Below are 17,485 nucleotides of genomic sequence, written 5' to 3'. Positions count from 1 at the left end.
TTAATTATGAAGGAATCACACAAGAACTACTGTACATTGACCGTATAGAATGACTACTACCTGTTCCATTGCGTTGAGAACCTTTTTCCCCTCTTCCTCCTTCATTCTTTTTAAATGGGCCAATTCCAGTTCAAGCTGTCTCTCTTGCTCCTTTAGATAAGTTAACTGTGTGACATTGGTTGAATGCTTAGAATTCTTCTCATCCCTGAGTGCTTGAACCTGTAACAGATTTTTTTCATCTCAGAACATATGCAGTTATAAGCCTTAAATTCTAAAGATAATTATCTGTTAGCAGATCTCAGACAATTAATATTCAAGTCTATCAGGACATCAGAGAAATCTTAATGTCCAATATTGGGATCTCCACCTGTAAATATAAAAATATAAAAAGTAATTGATAGATTCTGGCTGTCACAGCACGACAATTTTAGTCAGAGGAGCCCTCGACTACAACAGGGAAAATGTTGGTTTTCCAAAGGACTTATCCATAAAGTGTTTATTTGAGTGAAAGAAGAAAAAAAGAAATCAACATTAAATGAACGAGCTTATGCATGTTTATTTAACCTGGATGTGCTGAATCTTCTAACTAGCTCATCATCTACCTTAACAGTAAGTCATGTTTTATTCCCTACAGTTAATTGTGACCACAATAAATGATCATAAAACATAATTTATTGCATACATAAAACAGTGTGTAAGTTATCCAAAAAACTATAATTACACAAAAATTCTCATGGCTTAAATATTAAATAAAGCCATTAATTTAACATAAAAACTAGATCTGAAAATTCACAGGTTGCTGATATGGGACTTTGCATGTTGTGGAGCAAGTGTTATGTACGCTGACACTGAAAGAGGCTGTCAGAAATCCCGGGTTCAGCAAAGTTTCTCCTCACTCTCTTAGGCTCATCAGATACTCCTGAATAACCAAAATAACCTCGGTGGTGGGGAAGTTACGAGAAAGAATGCTGAGGGACAGAATATATTGCACTTGGAGAGACACGGATTAGTCAGGGATAGTCAGCATGGATTGACATAAGAACTAGGAGCAGTAGTAGGCAATTCAGCCCCTCGAACCTGCCCCGCCATTCAATACGATGATGGCTGATCTCATTTCGGCCTCAACTCCAGTTTCCCACCCCCTCCCATAATCTTTCAACCTATTACTAATTAAAAATGTCTATCTCCTCCCTAAATTTATTCAGTGTCCCAGCATCCACTGCAATCTGAGGTAGTGAATTCCACAGATTCACGACCCTTTGAGATAAGTAATTCCTCCTCATCTCTGATTTAAATCTATCACGCCTTAGCCTAAAACTATGGCTTCTCATTCTAGAATGGCCCACAAGGGGAAACATCCACTCCACGTCTATTTTGTCTATCCCCTTTAGCATCTTATATACCTCAATTAGATCTCCTCTTATCCTTCTAAACTCTAGCGAGTATCGGCCTAAACTGCTCAATCTCTCCTCATAAGACAAGCCCCGCATCACTGAGATAATCTAGTGAACCACCTCTGAACCGCCTCCAATGCAACTAAATCCTTCCTCAAGTAAGGGGACCAGAACTGCACAGTACTCCAGGTGTAGTCTTACCAATGCTTTATACAGTTACAACAACACTTTCCTATTTTTATACTCTATTCCTTTAGCAATAAATGCCAAAATCCCATTTGCCTTCCTTATTACCTGCATACCAGCTTTCAGAGATCCATGCACAAGGACACCCAGATCCCTCTGCACTGAAGCATTCTAAAGTTTCTCTCCATTTAAATAATATGTCGCCTTTTTATTCTCCCGACCAAAATGGACACTGAATAAATCCACGTTAAACTCCATCTGCCAAATTTTGGCACATTCACCTAACCTGTCCATATCCATTTGTAAATTTCTTATTTCTTCATTGCAACTTACTTTCCCACCTATTTTGGTGTCATCTGCAAATTTAGCTATAATACCTTCTATCCCCAAAACCAAGTCATTAATATAGATTGTAAATAGTTGGGGCCCAAGGACCAAACCTTGTGGCACCCCACTAGTTACAGCTTGCCATCCAGAAAAAGGCCCATTTATCCCGACTCTCTGCTTTCTGTTAGTTAGCCAATCCTCTATCCAAGCTAATATATTACCCCTAACTCCATGTGATCTTATCTTGTGTATTAATCTTTTGTGTGGCACCTTACCAAAGGCTTCCTGGAGGTCCAGATATACTACATCTACAGGATCCCCATTATCCACTTTGCTTTTCACATCTTCAAAGAACTCTAGCAAATTAGTCAAACATGATTTACTCTTCATAAGACCATGCTGACTCTGATGGATTGCATTTTGACTTTCCAAATGCCCCATTACTACTTCTTTAACAATGGATTCCAACAATTTCCCAACAACAGACATTAAACTAATTGGTCTATAGTTTCTTACTTTCAGCCTCCCCTTATTGAATAAGGGCGCTATATTCGCATTTTTCCAATCCACTGGAAACTTTCCAGAATCCAGGGAATTTTGGAATATTATAGCCAATGCATCCACTGTCTCTGTTGCCACTTCCTTTAAGACCCTGGGATGTAAGCCATCAGGTCCTGGGAACTTTTCACCCTTTAATCCCAATAGTTTGCTCAGTACTTTTTCTCTAGTGATGGTGATTGCTCCAAGTTCCTCCTCCTTTATACCCTCTGCACTACCTGTTACTATTGGGGTGTTACTATTGTCCTCCACCATTAAAACTGAGGCAAAATATCAATTAAGTGTCTCTGCCTTTTCTACGTTTCCCATTATTAACTCCCCAGTCTCATCCTCCAAGGGACCAACATTCACTTTAGCTACTTGCTTTCCTTTTATATACTTATAGAAGCTTTTGCTATCAAATTTTACATTTTGCACTAGTTTTCTTTCATAATTTATCTTTGCTCTTTTTATTTTTTTTTCAGTAACCCTTCTTTGATCTTTAAAAGTTTCCCAATCTTCCAGCCTGCCACTAACCTTTGCAATTTGGTATGCCTTAGTTTTTGCCTTTGTTATCTTTAACTTACTTGCTTAGCCATGGATGCCTTTTCCCCCCTCTTACCATCTTTCTTCCTCTTTGGAATATATTTTACTTGGGAGGAATTGAATATCTCCTTGAACATCTGCCACTGTTCATCAACTGTACTACCTTGTAGTCTTCCTGCCCAGTCCCCTAGGGCCAAATCTGCTCTCATGCCTACGTAGTTACCTTTGTTTAACTCCAGAACACTAGTGTGGGACTCAAGTTTGTTGAGAGAATAAGTCAAATTTGTTAAGGGAAGGCCCTGTTTGACAAACTTGATCGAATTTTTTGAGAAGTTAATCAGGAATGTTGATGGTAATGCATTTGATATGGTCAATATGGACTTTAGCAAGGCTTTTGATCCGGATAAGTGTGAGGTGATGCACCTGCAGGACAAACAAGGCACGGGAATACACGAGGGCGGTAGTGAGAAGTGACTGAGAAGCATTCTGGGAGAAGTCAGCTAAGTCACCGCAACTCAGAGGATCGAGGAGAAGGACCCTTGCCCTCAACAGGAAGAAGAGCAACCAACAGAGGGCGGTAGTGAGAAGTGACTGAGAAGCATTCTGGTAGAAGTCCGCGCAGTCACCACAACTCAGAAGGGGATCGAGGAGGACCCACTGTCAAAGAACGGAATAGCTCCAAACATTACATTGCTGTAGTGTTTCCATCCCTCCCTCCCTCCTCAAACCAAAAAAAAAGAGGGAGAGGCAGTACCTTCAGGAGTGCACCCGACCTGCGAGAGACACTCTTCTGAAAGTGGATTTTTTAAAAAGCAGCTGATTGGTGAGTAAATCCTGGTGAGTTTTTTTTCCATCTATTAAGTAATTCATTGCTTAATACTGAGGTAGGAACTAAAAAAAGCATAAGAGTAGTACAGTACAAGTATAATTAGTCAAGAAACAACGTTCCTAGCTAACATAAACAAGGCCCCGAGCTAGCGTATTTTTTAAGGGAGTAACCAGCTTAATCGAGAGGGACATCATGGCAGAAGAAGTCAGACCCATGATTTGCTCCTCCTGCAGGATGTGGGAAATGAGGGACGTGCGGAAGGTGTGTCCAAATGCAGCTTCAAGCTAACTGGATTTCGGAGCTGGAGCTGCGGGTGGACTCATTGTGGAGCATCCACCATGCTGAGCAAGTCGTGAATAGCACGTTTAGCGAGATGGTCACACTGCAGGTGAAGATTACACAGGCAGAAAGGGAATGGGTGACCATCAGGTACAGTAAAAGACTCAGAAAGGTAGTGCAGGAGTCCCCTATGGTCATCCCCCTCTCTAACAGATATCTTTGGATACTGTTGGGGGGGATGGCCTCTCAAGGGAAAGCAGCAACAGCCAAATTCACGGCACCGTGGGTGGCTCTGCTGCTCAGAGGGGCGGGAGGAAAACAAGTGGGAAGGCTATAGTGATAGGGGATTTAATAGGGGCACAGACAGACGCTTCTGTGGCTGCAAACGTGAATCAGGGATGGTTTGTTGCCTCATCCCGTCTTCCAATCCCAGCCCCGGCTGTGTATTCACTACACCCTCTGACCTTCCCCTCTCTGATGCTGAACATTCAGTGCTCAGCAAAGGACTCAATTTCATTCACTTATGCCCGCACCTCAATGAATTTCGGGCTCGGCATGATGCTGAACTCTTCTTCTGCCGCCTTCTCCTCCGTGCTCACTTCTTTGGGCAGGAGTCCTCTCCCGGTTCAACGGATCCTTTTACCCGCTTCCAATATTCTCCCTCCACCTGGACCCCTCCCTCTGGATTTTTACCTGCTCTTGATCTTTTCATTGAGAACTGTCGGCGTGACATCAGTCGTCTCAATTTCTCTGCTCCTCTCACCCACTCTAACCTGTCTCTTTCTGAACTTGCCGCACTCCGTTCTCTCAGGTCCAACCCTGACATTGTCATCAAACCCACTGACAAGGGTGGTGCTGTTGTTGTCTGGTGCACTGACCTCTACCTCGCAGAGGCTGAGCGTCAACTCTCAGACACTTCCTCCTATCTCCCCCTAGACCATGACCCCACCACTGAACATCAAGCCATTGTTTCCAGGACTGTCACTGACCTTATCTCCTCTGGAGATCCTCCCTCCACAGCTTCCAACCTCATAGTCTCCCAACCTTGGACGGCCCGCTTCTAACTCCTACCCAAAATCCACAAACAGGACTGTCCCGGCAGACTGATCGTGTCAGCCTGTTCCTGCCCCACGGAACTCATTTCTTGCTATCTTGACTCCATTCTCTCTCCCCTTGTCCAGTCTCTTCCCACCTACATCTGCGATTCCCCTCTTGCCCTACATCATATCAACATTTCCAGTTCCCTGGCCCTAACCGCTGCCTCTTCACCATGGACGTCCAATCCCTCTACACCTCCATCCCCCACCGGGATGGTCTGAGGGCTCTCTGCTTCTTCCTCGAACAGAGGCCCGAACAATCCCCATCCACCACTACTCTCCTCCGTCTGGCTGAACTTGTTCTCTCACTAAACAATTTCTCCTTAAACTCGTCTCACTTCCTCCAAATAAAAGGTGTGGCTATGGGTACCCGCATGGGTCCCAGTTATGCCCGTCTCTTCATGGGGTATATGGAACATTCCTTGTTCCAGTCCTACTCAGGCCCCCTCCCACAACTCTTTCTCCGGTACATTGATGATTACTTCGGTGCCGCTTCATGGTCTCATCTGGATCTGGAAAAATTTATGAATTTTTCTTCCAACTCCCACCCCTCCATCATTTTCATGTGGTCCATCACTGACACTTCCCTTCCCTTCCTTGACCTCTCAGTCTCAATTTCTGGTGATAGACTGTCCACCAATATTCATTACAAGCCGACCAACTCCTGCAGCTACCTTGACTACAGCTCCTCACACCCTGCTTCCTGTAAGGACTCCATCCCTTTCTCTCAGTTCCTTCGCCTCCGTCGCATCTGTTCTGATGATGCCACTTTCAAAAACATTTCCTCTGACATGTCTTCCTTCTTCAGGGCCCTCAACCGTTTCTGGCCCATCTCCCGTGCATCCACCCTCATACCTTCCTCTCCCTCCCAGAACCATGATAGGATCCCCCTTGTCCTCACTTATCACCCCACCAGTGCTCGCATTCAAAAGATCATCCTCTGCCATTTCGGCCAATTCCAGCATGATGCCACCACCAAACACATCTTCCCTTCACCCTCGGCGGCGTTCCACAGGGATCGTTCCCTCCGTGACACCCTGGTCCACTCCTCCATCACCCCCTACACCTCAACCCCCTCCCATGGCACCTTCCCATGCAACCGCAGAAGGTGCAACACCTGCCCCTTTACTTCCCCCCTCCTCACTGTCCAAGGGCCTAAACACTCCTTTCAAGTGAAGCAGCATTTCACTTGCACTTCCCTCAGTTTAGTCTACTGCATTCGCTGCTCCCAATGTGGTTTCCTCTACATTGGAGAGACCAAATGCAGACTGGGTGACCGCTTTGCGGAACACCTTCGATCTGTCCGCAAGCATGACCCAGATCACCCTGTTGCTTGCCATTTCAATGCACCGCCCTGCTCTCATGCCCACATGTCCGTCCTTGGCCTGCTGCAATGTTCCAGTGAAGCTCAACGCAAACTGGAGGAACAGCACCTCATCTTCCGACTAGGTACTTTACAGCTTTCCGGACTGAATATTGAGTTCAACAACTTTAGATCATGAACTCTATCCTCCATCCCACCCACCCCCCCACCCCACCCCCCTTTCCAATAATTTATATATATTTTTCTTTACCACCTATTTCCATTATTTTTAAATGTATTCCCATCCATTGTTTTATCTCTACCTTTAGCCCCACCACCCTACCCCCACTAGGGCTATCTGTCCCTTGCTCATCCTGCTTTCTACCCTTAATGTCCCCATTAGCACATTTCTTAGCTAATATCACCACCGTCAACACCCCTTTATCCTTTTGTCCATGACATCTTTTGGCAATCTCCACCTATCACTGGCCCTCTATCCAGCTCTAAATGTCCCACCCCCCTTAATCCTGCTTATATTTCACCTCTTTTCTATTTTTCCTTAGCTCTGATGAAGAGTCATATGGACTCGAAACATTAACTGTATCCCTCTCCGCAGATGCTGTCAGACCTGCTGAGTTTTTCCAGGTATTTTTGTTTTTGTTTTGGATAGGCTGGGGTTGTTTTCCTTGGAGCAGTGAAGGTTGAGAGGGCACCTGATCGAGGTGTATAAGATTATGAGGGAATAGAGAGGGTGGATAGGAAGGCACTTTTTCCACTAGTCGCGGGATCAATAACCAGGGGGCATAGATTTAAGGTAAGAGGTAGAAGGTTAAGAGGGGAGTTGAGGAGAAATCTTTTCATCCAGAGGGTGGTGGGAGTCTGGAACTCACTGCCTGAAAGGGTAGTTGAGTCAGAAACTCTCGTAACTTTTAAGTAGTATTATTAAGTAGTATTTAGATATTCACTTGGAGGCTATAGCCTCCATGGCTTCTATGGAAGATGGGATTAGTGTAGTCAGATCTTTCTTCACCAGCGTGGATACAATGAGCTGAATGGCCTCCTTCTGTGCTGTAATCGTCTGAGTCGATAATTTGGAAATGGAGTGGAGTAAGGGCAACTATATTTAAGAGATGCTTGCAGTTCAAGAGCTGAGCATGATCTTGGAAGAGGCACTTAAATATTTGGTACTGAAGAAAGGAAAAGATGAGCACGATCTTCAGAGTTTGATGTGGAAATGCTGAAGGTCCAAATTAAAGAGAGGAGTGAATCTTGCGTACCAGGGAAGAAACTATCACATGCACAAGCACAGGCTATATGGTAGATTGTGCCTATGTATGGGACCTCCATAACTCCAAGGACCCCATGCAGTGTTAGTTTTTCTTTAGTGCCCTCACTAAGTCAACAAAGGTAAGAATATTATCAGATGAATAATAAGATATCTGAATCACAGAAACATATGGGTATCCCATAGAACAAAAGTCCAGCATTGACCTTTAGGATAATTTAGGACAAGGTACCATGCACCTTATCCCAGAAGCAAAGTCACTTGCCAGCACTTGTGTCAGCTATTTTGCATCATGTATTGCATACATCCCCACAGCAGTCCCTTCTCTCTTCCATTACTACCATCCATTCCAGGAATCCTGACTGTGTATGACTACAGGATCTGGAGACTACAGTACCCAGTTAACTCCATTTGTTCCTTCTGTTGGAGAAGCCAGCATACAATGATTGGTAAAGCCATGCCTCTGGGGAAGATGTGCCTACATCTGGTATTTAACAACACATGAAGAGGAAGCAATTAATTACCTTCAAGATGAGCAATGAGATCAGTACATTTAAAATTTTTAAAATCCACTGAATAAACAAAACAAACTCAAAAAAAGGATAAAGCCCCTGGTCCGGATGGATTGCATCCATGTATTTTAAAAGAATTGCGGGAAGAGATGGCAGAGGCATTATGGTAGAAACTTAATAATTCTTATGGAAAAGATATAGTGCCAGAGGACCAGAGAATAGCTAATGTAATTCCTACGTTTAAGAAGGGGGACAGTACATATCCAGGGAATTACAGATGGTGGTTGGAAAGATATTATAATCCTTACTAAAGGAAAGAATAGAAGAAAATCTAGAAACAAAAAAATAATGAATAGTCAGCATGATTTCAAAAGGGAAAATCTTGCTTGACCAATCTTACTGAATTTTTTTGAGGAGGTAACAATAGGCAAAGGTAATGCATTAGATGCAATTTATTTGGATTTTCAATAAACCTTCATTAAGGTGCCCCATAAAAGACTAATGAATAAGATCAGAGAATTTGGAGTCAGGGGACAAGTGCCAGAATGGATTGCCATCTGGCTTCAAGCCAGAAAACAAAGGGTCGGAGTAAAGGGTAGTTACTCAGCATGGCAGAAAGTGGGAAATGGTGTTCCACAAGGATCACTGCTATCTGCAATTTTCATTAATGATTTGGGCTTTGGAATCAAAAACACAATTTCTAAATTTGCAGATGACGCCAAATTAGGGGTGACAGTCAATACCTGCACCGAGGAGGAACGCAACAAATTTCAGGAGAACATTGCAGAATGGACAAATAGTTGGCAAATGAAATTCAACACACACAAATCTGAAGTGGTGCATTTTGGTGGGAAGAATAAGAAGGTGACTTATTACTTGGAAGGTCAAGTCTAGGTGGGATAGAGGAATAAAGGGATCTCGCAGTACAAATATACCAATCACTAAATGTGATTTTAAAAAAGTGAATCAAGCACACTGCTTTATTTCTAGAAGGGCAGAATTGAAAAGTACGGAAGTTACATTAAACTTGTATCGAGTCTTGGTTATACTATACTTAAGGGTACTCCGTGCAGTTCTGGTCACTGTTATGGAAAGGCTCTCGAAGCACCGGAGAAGAGTGGATACAGAGAGGATGTTTCCTCTTGTGGGGAATAGCATAACTACAAGCCATTAATAAATGACAGCCATCAAGAAATCAAATAGGGAATTCAGAAGATATCTCTTTACCCAAAGAGTGGTGAGAATATGGAACCCGCTACTGCAGGGAGTGGTTGAAGCAAATAATATAATTGCATTTAAGGGGAAGTTAGATAAGAGTCTGAGGGAGAAGGGAATAGATAGTTAAAATGATAAACTTAGATGAGGAAGGATGGGAGGAGGGTCAAGTGGAGCATAAATACTGGCATAGACTTCTTAGGCTGGATGGTCCCATATATCCTATGTAATCTATAGGACTCTAGCCTGGCTGTTAAAGATGGAGATGTGGAATTCTCTGTGCCTTCAGTGGGTTTGTGAGAATGTACACCTTTTCTTAAGCGGGGATTTTCCACTCCCCATTGGAGTGGGCGTCATGGGCAGAGGCATCTGGGTCTTTTAAAAATAAACACACGTTTCTAAACTTCACCTGGTGAGGTGACACATTTCACCCTTCCTTTGAAAACAATCTAGTCTTTTTTATGTAAAAATGCAAATGTTCCCTTGACAATTATTTTTCTAAACTTCCCCATGTTTACCTAATTAACATTTCAACCTTAACTTCTCTTCTTACATCAAAGCACCTGGACTAGCTGCCTCTAATTCAATTAAGTCTCTCATACACACACAGACACGTATAGACACATAGACACATCCCACCATTACTCTATTTTACAATAAATTCCAAGAATATTATGAGAATTATTATATCTTCCTGAGACATCTTCCAGCGACCACATAGGATGTAGGGTTGGCTCCTCGGGAACATGGATTATCAGCAAAGCACGTGGCTAATGACACCCGTGTGGCGGCCTCAGACAGTTGCTGAGAGAAGGTATAACGAGGTTCGTGCCATAACCCAGACATTTGTGGAACACACCATAGGGATCTTGAAAATGCAGTTCTGATGGCTGGACAGATCTGGCGGAGCACTCTCCAGAGGGTGTCATGCATCATTGTTGCTTGCTGCGTGCTACACAACCTGGCTGTGCAAAGGTCAGTGGAGTTGGCAGATGACAAGATGGAGGAGCTACACATCTCCGATGAGGAGGACCTCAAATGGTGATGAGCATCGGGAAGCTGAGGATACGGGTGAAGAGGCAGGCGTGCTTCTGAGGCACTCATTGCCAGCAGATTCCAGGAGGAGGATGACGAGATACACTGAGGATCCTCCTGAATGATTCTCCTCCATCAGGGGCCAGCATGAACACAAGCATTGCTACTCTTCTAATTTCACCCATGAGCGTCCAGATGACAGTGCATCATTGCACAGCACGCTCACATTGCCCTGATGCTTTGAAGGGTGAGGACACCTTGCGGGCCTGTGTCCATCCTGAGATGAGGTGCTACCTGGAGAAGGGTATCCTGACATCAGAAAGTGCTCCCTCCTCACATGTACATCCAGCATCACAATCGCAACAGCATCCTCCAAGACAGAGTGGCACTTAGATGATCCTGAGTGGTCTAGTGCCTGCATGACTTCAATCTGGCAAGGCTCCGCAAGGAGATCCATCAGAACCAAGACTGCCACACACAATGTGTTACATTGATGGTGAGACAAAAGCATGACACTTGGGACAAGGCAGCCGATGAGATTCCACTGCTGTGACAGCACTTACAGATGACTCAGTCAGCTGGGACACTCCCCAAAATGACACTGACATCCGATAGTTTACTTGAGGGTCCCTGAGCTGCTTTGATCCTAATGCTGCAATGGAGGCAGAGCACCTGAGCATAGCGAGGCCAGATACTTGGCTGTATTATAATGAGATGCCTCCTCTTACACACAACCAGTATGTTTTGGCCTCCAGAGATCACCATTTGGAAGTAGTATCACTCTTGGAGTGTCAAGGCGCTGGGATGTACAACGCTGTATACCTGCTTAGTGACGAGAACCATCTCCCCACAATAGTCACGACTACAAGGTGAGAGATGCTTGAGGTTGGACATCTCAGCACCTGCACACAAATGTGCCATTACTTTGTCACCTTGAGTTGGCAAGGTGCTCCCACTTTTTGCAGAGATTAGCAGATTGACACTGGGAACATTGCACACCTGTTTGGCTGAGGGCAGCGCACATAAACTCTGATTATAGACTCTCATCATTGAAAGCCTTCCGAGAGACAGCGGGCAGATGGAGTTGGACAGTATATGAGCCATCTGCCTGCGTTATTACATTTCCCCTAGAAGACCACACCTTCACCTTTCAAGAATGTAGAAAAGATAGTTGCACACCTCTGCCTCAATCATGCAGAGCTGAGAATGCAGATGATAGCACCCTGCCATGGGAATGAGGTTCATTCAACAGCCACACTTTACATGAAGGTGCAGGGATTACTGATATGGAGAGTGATGTTGAAATGGGACACTCACTGTGATCAAATGGTAACAGAGGAGAGGCCCAGGATAGAGACAATTGCCATAAGTGTGTGTAGGAACCAAGATATCACAGATGATTGACAGTAACACAGTTCATCATAAGGAGGAGACATGAAATGATTGCGGGTATATTTACATTTGTGAACAGTATACACAGGTGGTTCACATCCATGCCAACAATGTGCAACTACTTCTTTTGCACTTTCCTTACCCTGCTGCAATGTCTTGGTGCCCCTCCGACATCCACAAGGAGGTGGAGGTGGGCGGCTTACTGCTATGTCTCTGTAATAATCTTGGCGGGCATCCTCTGGAGGGCTGAGACCTGGAGGGCACTGGTCTACTTTGGATGTCCTGCTGTGGGGCAGGTGCACCCATCTCAGCCTGTGGATTTGGAGCTGATGGGGGTCACAGGAAAAGGGGATTTGGATTGGGCAGACACTGCCAGAGTCACCTGGGCGGATGGCTCCAGGGTGTCGAGCTGCTGGTCCTCCTCCCTATGGGTGATCGAGGGCCCCAGCTGACTTCTTGAGGAGAAAGGATAGCTGGAGTGAGATCGAGCTGCCCCGCAGCCCTCTTGCGTTGACAGTGCTTGGCCTCTCGCGTTGACCGTGATGGATATCACCAATGGAGTGTAACTGTGATGGAGTGTAGCTCCTGCAGGAGTGCAGGACTGATGTCCTGGACCAAGGTCTCCATGGCGGCCGCTATCCTACCAGTGTTGACCTTGGTGTGTTGCCATGCCGGCGCTATCACCTCAGACTGAAGGTGGATGGACTCCTCCATCAATCTTAGGATTGCAGCTGACATCGCTTCCTGATATTCCCGAGCTTGCCTTTGCAATTCCAGCAACTGCTTTAGAATCAAGTCTGGAGGCTCATCATCTGCTTCGGACTTGGCAAATTCCGGGCCTCCAGCAGTCCTCTGGGTGCTGGCGACCTCACATGTCCCTGCCTCCACTTGCTGTAGACCAGATGGTGTGCTGTGCTCACCAGATTGTGACCCTGAGGCTAACCCAGAACTAGGTCCCACCGAGGTGTGAGTGAGCACTGTGACGGGTCTTCTAAGGTGTTGTCCTCAGGATCCTCAACCGAGGTGTCATCGGGGCTAGAGTTGAGGGCCTGACTCGTGGATGCCCTCAGGAGCTTTCCAGAGGTGCCTGCAAAAGAATGGAGAGATAATTAGTGCATGACAGGTGACTCTGAAACAGGAGAAAGCACTCAGAGTATGGTTGTCTAATAGATGTTGTCGTGCAGGATCCTCAACTGGGTGTGCTGACCTCACCATCAGCACAGGGTGTTTTCACTGACCATCATTGCGACCCCTTCTAAGCCGGATTGGTCATCTTGGTGAAGCTCCTGCAGGCAGAGCAGGGGTAGAGAACATCGCAGCAGGCCTCGACTGTGTTCAACAGACGCTCCAGTGAGGCATCACAGAATTTCGGCACAGCATGCTTTCTGCCTTTGGAAGCCATTTCTTCTGTGGAGCTGCCCTAAACTGCAGAGAGTGCGAACACTGTGCAGGGGCCGTTTAAGTATGATGCCCGGAATTAAGGAGTGCTGAGGTCATGGCGGGGCAAGTGAATTGGATGCTGCCCGCCCGTGATACGGCGTGATCCCCATGCTTGAATATTGAATGATGTTTGAAGTGCACGATATGGCGTGAAAACCTGCCATTGTGGCTGGCGGGTTGAACACTTTTTTTACGCCCGCTACCTGACTTCGCGTTTTTGAGGGAAAATCCTGGCCTTAATCTTTCTGCACATCCTTCAATCTCTTCAGCTAACACTTTCTCAAGAGAGATCCACAAAATAGGTGATTAAAATAAAATGCCGTTTAAGCAGATCAAATTAATCAGTGCTATTTTTTTTCCCAGAGGCTGTAAGTCAGGATATAACAGTGAAGGTTGCTGAAAGAGCAAGACCTTACAATTCCTTTTGCCTCTGGTAACCGTGTTGACCATTTACCTACCCTGTCCTACATTCTTGCATTAGCAGTCCAGAGCCACCCACTCAAGGTGGTACAGATAGTATCAATGATAAATTGGTACTTGGCTGAGGTAGAGCACAAAGAGGAAAGAGATGCTGATATGGGAATGAAGCTTGATTTAGCTGGGTAGAGGTATATGAGATGAAGGGATGCAAATGAGTGGTAGTCTCCGCAAGTCTTCCATGAAGAGAACAATGATGGCACAGCATTAGACACATATGGAGCTACGTTAAAGGTGCTCTATGAATGTTATCTGGAAGTACTGCATGGCAGAAATTTCCTCCAACTAAATATTGGGAAGACTGAAGCCATTGTTTTTGTCCCTGCTCCAAACTCTGTTCCCTAGCTACAATCTCTATCACTCTCCCTAGCAACGGTCTGAGGCTAAGCAAGTCTGTTCACAACCTTGGGCCTGGATTTTCACAAAGTCGGACTGACTCTGGATGCCTTTACAAATGGTGGATCGTACCAAATTCTGGGATTTCCAACGTTGGCAATTGTCACCAGCGTGGGATAGGGGTGTGGGCATGGAGCCCACTCCCTGCACTCCCAGCATATCCTCCATTGTGGATGTAGGCATCACATCACACCCCCATCCACCCAACCTACAATTTTTTGGAGTCTGGCCAGCTTCTCAAGGACTGGTGGTTGAAGGCCCATCAGATGAAGCGTGAAGCATCGTCTGTATTCAGGAATCTTTTGAAAGATAAGTTTAAAAGCTCCTAGCCATGCCAACTCATAACCCCAACATCTCCCATGCTTCCTCATACTCCCCCATGCTCCCTCCGTGCCTCCCATGCCCTTCATATCTTCCATGCTCCCTCATATCCCCCTTGCCCCTTTTATGCATCCTCCTCCATGTCCACTCACCCATTGGTGCAAAACCAATGAGCCATATAATAACTGACAAGTCTTGAAATGCTCATGAAAAAAAACACTCATTTAGAAATCTGCTTTGAAAAGTTTGCTGCTCTTACAAACCTTATGAAAATGTTAATTAGACACTGCCATTCATAGTTTCAATAACAGAAGCTTTACCTCACTTCAAACCTCTTATTCTTCTCCAAATAAGCATACAGACATTGAAAAAACAGATCAGAGAAAGTATAACTTATTATAAATTCATAAAGATGGATTGCAGCAGTTCAAGAAGGCAGCTCACCACCACCAACTCAAGGGCAATTAGGGATGGGCAATAAATGCTGGCCTAGCCAGTGACACCCACATCCTGTAAATGAATTTTTAAAAAATCAAAGCTATCACTCCATTTCAGCCTCTGTAAAGAGACCCCTGCTGAGGTGATCCATTAGTGAGTCTTGGAGTTCAGCCAAACATTCATAATGAGGCCATCTGAAGAAACAGATGTCTCGCCTTATGTCTTAACTCGCAGCAAGTCCCGTTCCCCTATCAGCTCTGTTCTCACTTACCTACATTGGTTCCCCATCTGGCGATGTCTTGCTTTTAAAATTATCATCCTTGTTTTCAAAACCCTCTATGGCCTTGCTCCTCCCTAATCTCCTTCAACAATCTCCACGACCTCCGAGATATCTGTGCTCCACTAATTCTGGCCTCTTGTGCATTCCCAATTATAATTGCTCCACTATTGGTGGCTGTGCCTTCAGTTGCTGAGACCCCAAGCTCCAGAATTCTCTCCCTACACCTCTCCATCTCACATTCCTTCTTTAAGATACTCCGCAAAACATACCTCTTTGACCAAACCTTTGGTCATCTGACCGAATATCTCCTTTCGTGGCTTGGTGTCGTACTTTATGTTAAGTGCTCTTGTGAAGCACTGTGGGACGTTTCATTTTATTAAAGGAACAATATAAGTTATTGTTTTTGTGGCCTCTTCCAAGAGGGTCAGCAAAGGTTGAGATAGTGGTAGAGTTCAATGTGCCCCACATTTTACTTCGAAATATATGTCAAAATTTTGATTGACATTTTTGCCAAGAATTTAAAATTTTTTTACCATCTAAACTGTCATCTTTAGTTTCCCTCCACACAAGGCTGCTACAGTGGCATCACTGACAGAGAGGTGATCAACTATCCCAGAACAGCTCCAATAAAAACAAAAGTATCCTGATTCAGCTTGATCTGAGAGCCACAAGATACCACAATACTAGCTGGAAATCAGCTTTCCCAGTTGGTAACTCGTTTTGCTGGAGTCCCAGCTGGGCCAAAGTCACACCACCTGGTATTTTTAGAGTCATAGAGGTCTACAGTACAGAAAAAGGCCCTTTGGCCCATTGAGCCTGCGCCGGTCAAACAAGTACCTAACTATTCTAATCCCATTTTCCTGCACTAGGCCCATAGCCTTGTCTGCCATGGCATTGCAAGTACACATCCAAATACTTCTTAAATGTTATGAGGGTTTCTGCCTTTACCACCCTTTCAGGCAGTGAGTTCCAGATTCCTACCACCCTCTGGATGAAAAAATTCTTCCTCACATCCCCACTAAACCTCCTGCCCCTTACCTTAAATCTATGCCCCCTGGTTATTGATCCCTCCACCAAGGGAAAAAGTTCCTTCCTGTCTCCCCCATCTATGCCCCACATAATTTTATACACCTCAATCTCCTCTGCTCCAGGGAAAATAACCCCAGCCTATCCAATCTCTCCTCATAACTAAAACTCTCCAGCCCAGGCAACATCCTGGTAAATCTCCCCTGCACTCTCTTTAGTGCAATCACATCCTTCCTATAATGCGGATTCCAGAACTGCACGCGCTACTCTAGCTGTGGCCTAACCAGCGTTTTATACAGTTCCAGCATAACCTCCCTGCTCTTATATTCTATGCCTCGGCTAATAAAGGCAAGTATCCCATATGCCTTCTGAACCACCTTATCGACCTGTCCCACTACCTTAAGGGACCGGTGGACATGCACACCCAGGTCCCTCTGATCCTTGGTAATTCCCAGGGTCCTACCATTCATCGTGTATTCCCGTGCCTTGTTTGTCCAGCCCAAGTGCATCACCTCACGCTTATCACGATTAAATTCCATTTGCCACTGACCAGCCTGTCTATATCCTCCTGTAATCTAAGGCTATCCTCTTCACTATTTACCAGTGCACCAATTTTCATGTCATTCACAAACTTCCTGATCAACCCTCCTACATTCAAGTTTAAATTGTTTATATATACCACTAAACAGCAAGGGACCCAACACCGATCGCTGTGGAACCCCACTGGACATAGATATCCAGTCACAAAAACACCCCTCGACCATCACCCTCTGCTTCCTGCCACTCAGCCAATTCTGGATCCAAATTGCCTTGGATCCCATGGGCTCTTACCTTCGTTATCAGTCTCCCATGCAGGACCTTATCAAAAGCCTTGCTGAAGTCCAAAAAGACTACATCAAATGCATTGCCCTCATCTACATGCCTGGTCACCTCTTCGAAAAATTCAATCAAATCGGTCAGACACGATTTCCCCTTAACAAAACCATGCTTACTGTCCTTGATTAATCCCTGCCTCTCCAAGTGTAGATTAACTCTGTCCCTCAGAATTGCTTCCAATAGTTTCCCCACCACTGAGGTTAGACTGACTGGTCTGTAGTTCCCTGGTTTATCCCTTCCTCCCTTCTTGAATAACGGTACCACATTGGCTGTCCTCCAGTTCTCTGGCACCTC

The 17,485-nt window shown here is 45.1% G+C and overlaps 1 protein-coding gene across 1 annotated transcript in view; it reads right to left on the bottom strand.

Moving 5' to 3' along the window:
- Positions 1 to 17,485, bottom strand: part of LOC144679654 (uncharacterized) — a 74,283-nt gene that overhangs the window by 20,278 nt on the left and 36,520 nt on the right. Inside the window, exon 6 of the mRNA XM_078540256.1 lies at positions 61 to 219. Within this exon, the coding sequence (XP_078396382.1) occupies positions 61 to 219 (159 nt within the window). The remainder of the gene's footprint in view (positions 1 to 60; positions 220 to 17,485) is intronic.

This window comes from Cetorhinus maximus, chromosome 4 (genome assembly GCF_964194155.1).
Source record: "Cetorhinus maximus chromosome 4, sCetMax3.hap1.1, whole genome shotgun sequence".
Lineage (NCBI taxonomy): Eukaryota > Metazoa > Chordata > Chondrichthyes > Lamniformes > Cetorhinidae > Cetorhinus > Cetorhinus maximus.
The sequence above is the reverse complement of the archived record's forward strand: the minus strand, read 5'-3'. Positions and strand labels throughout refer to the sequence as shown.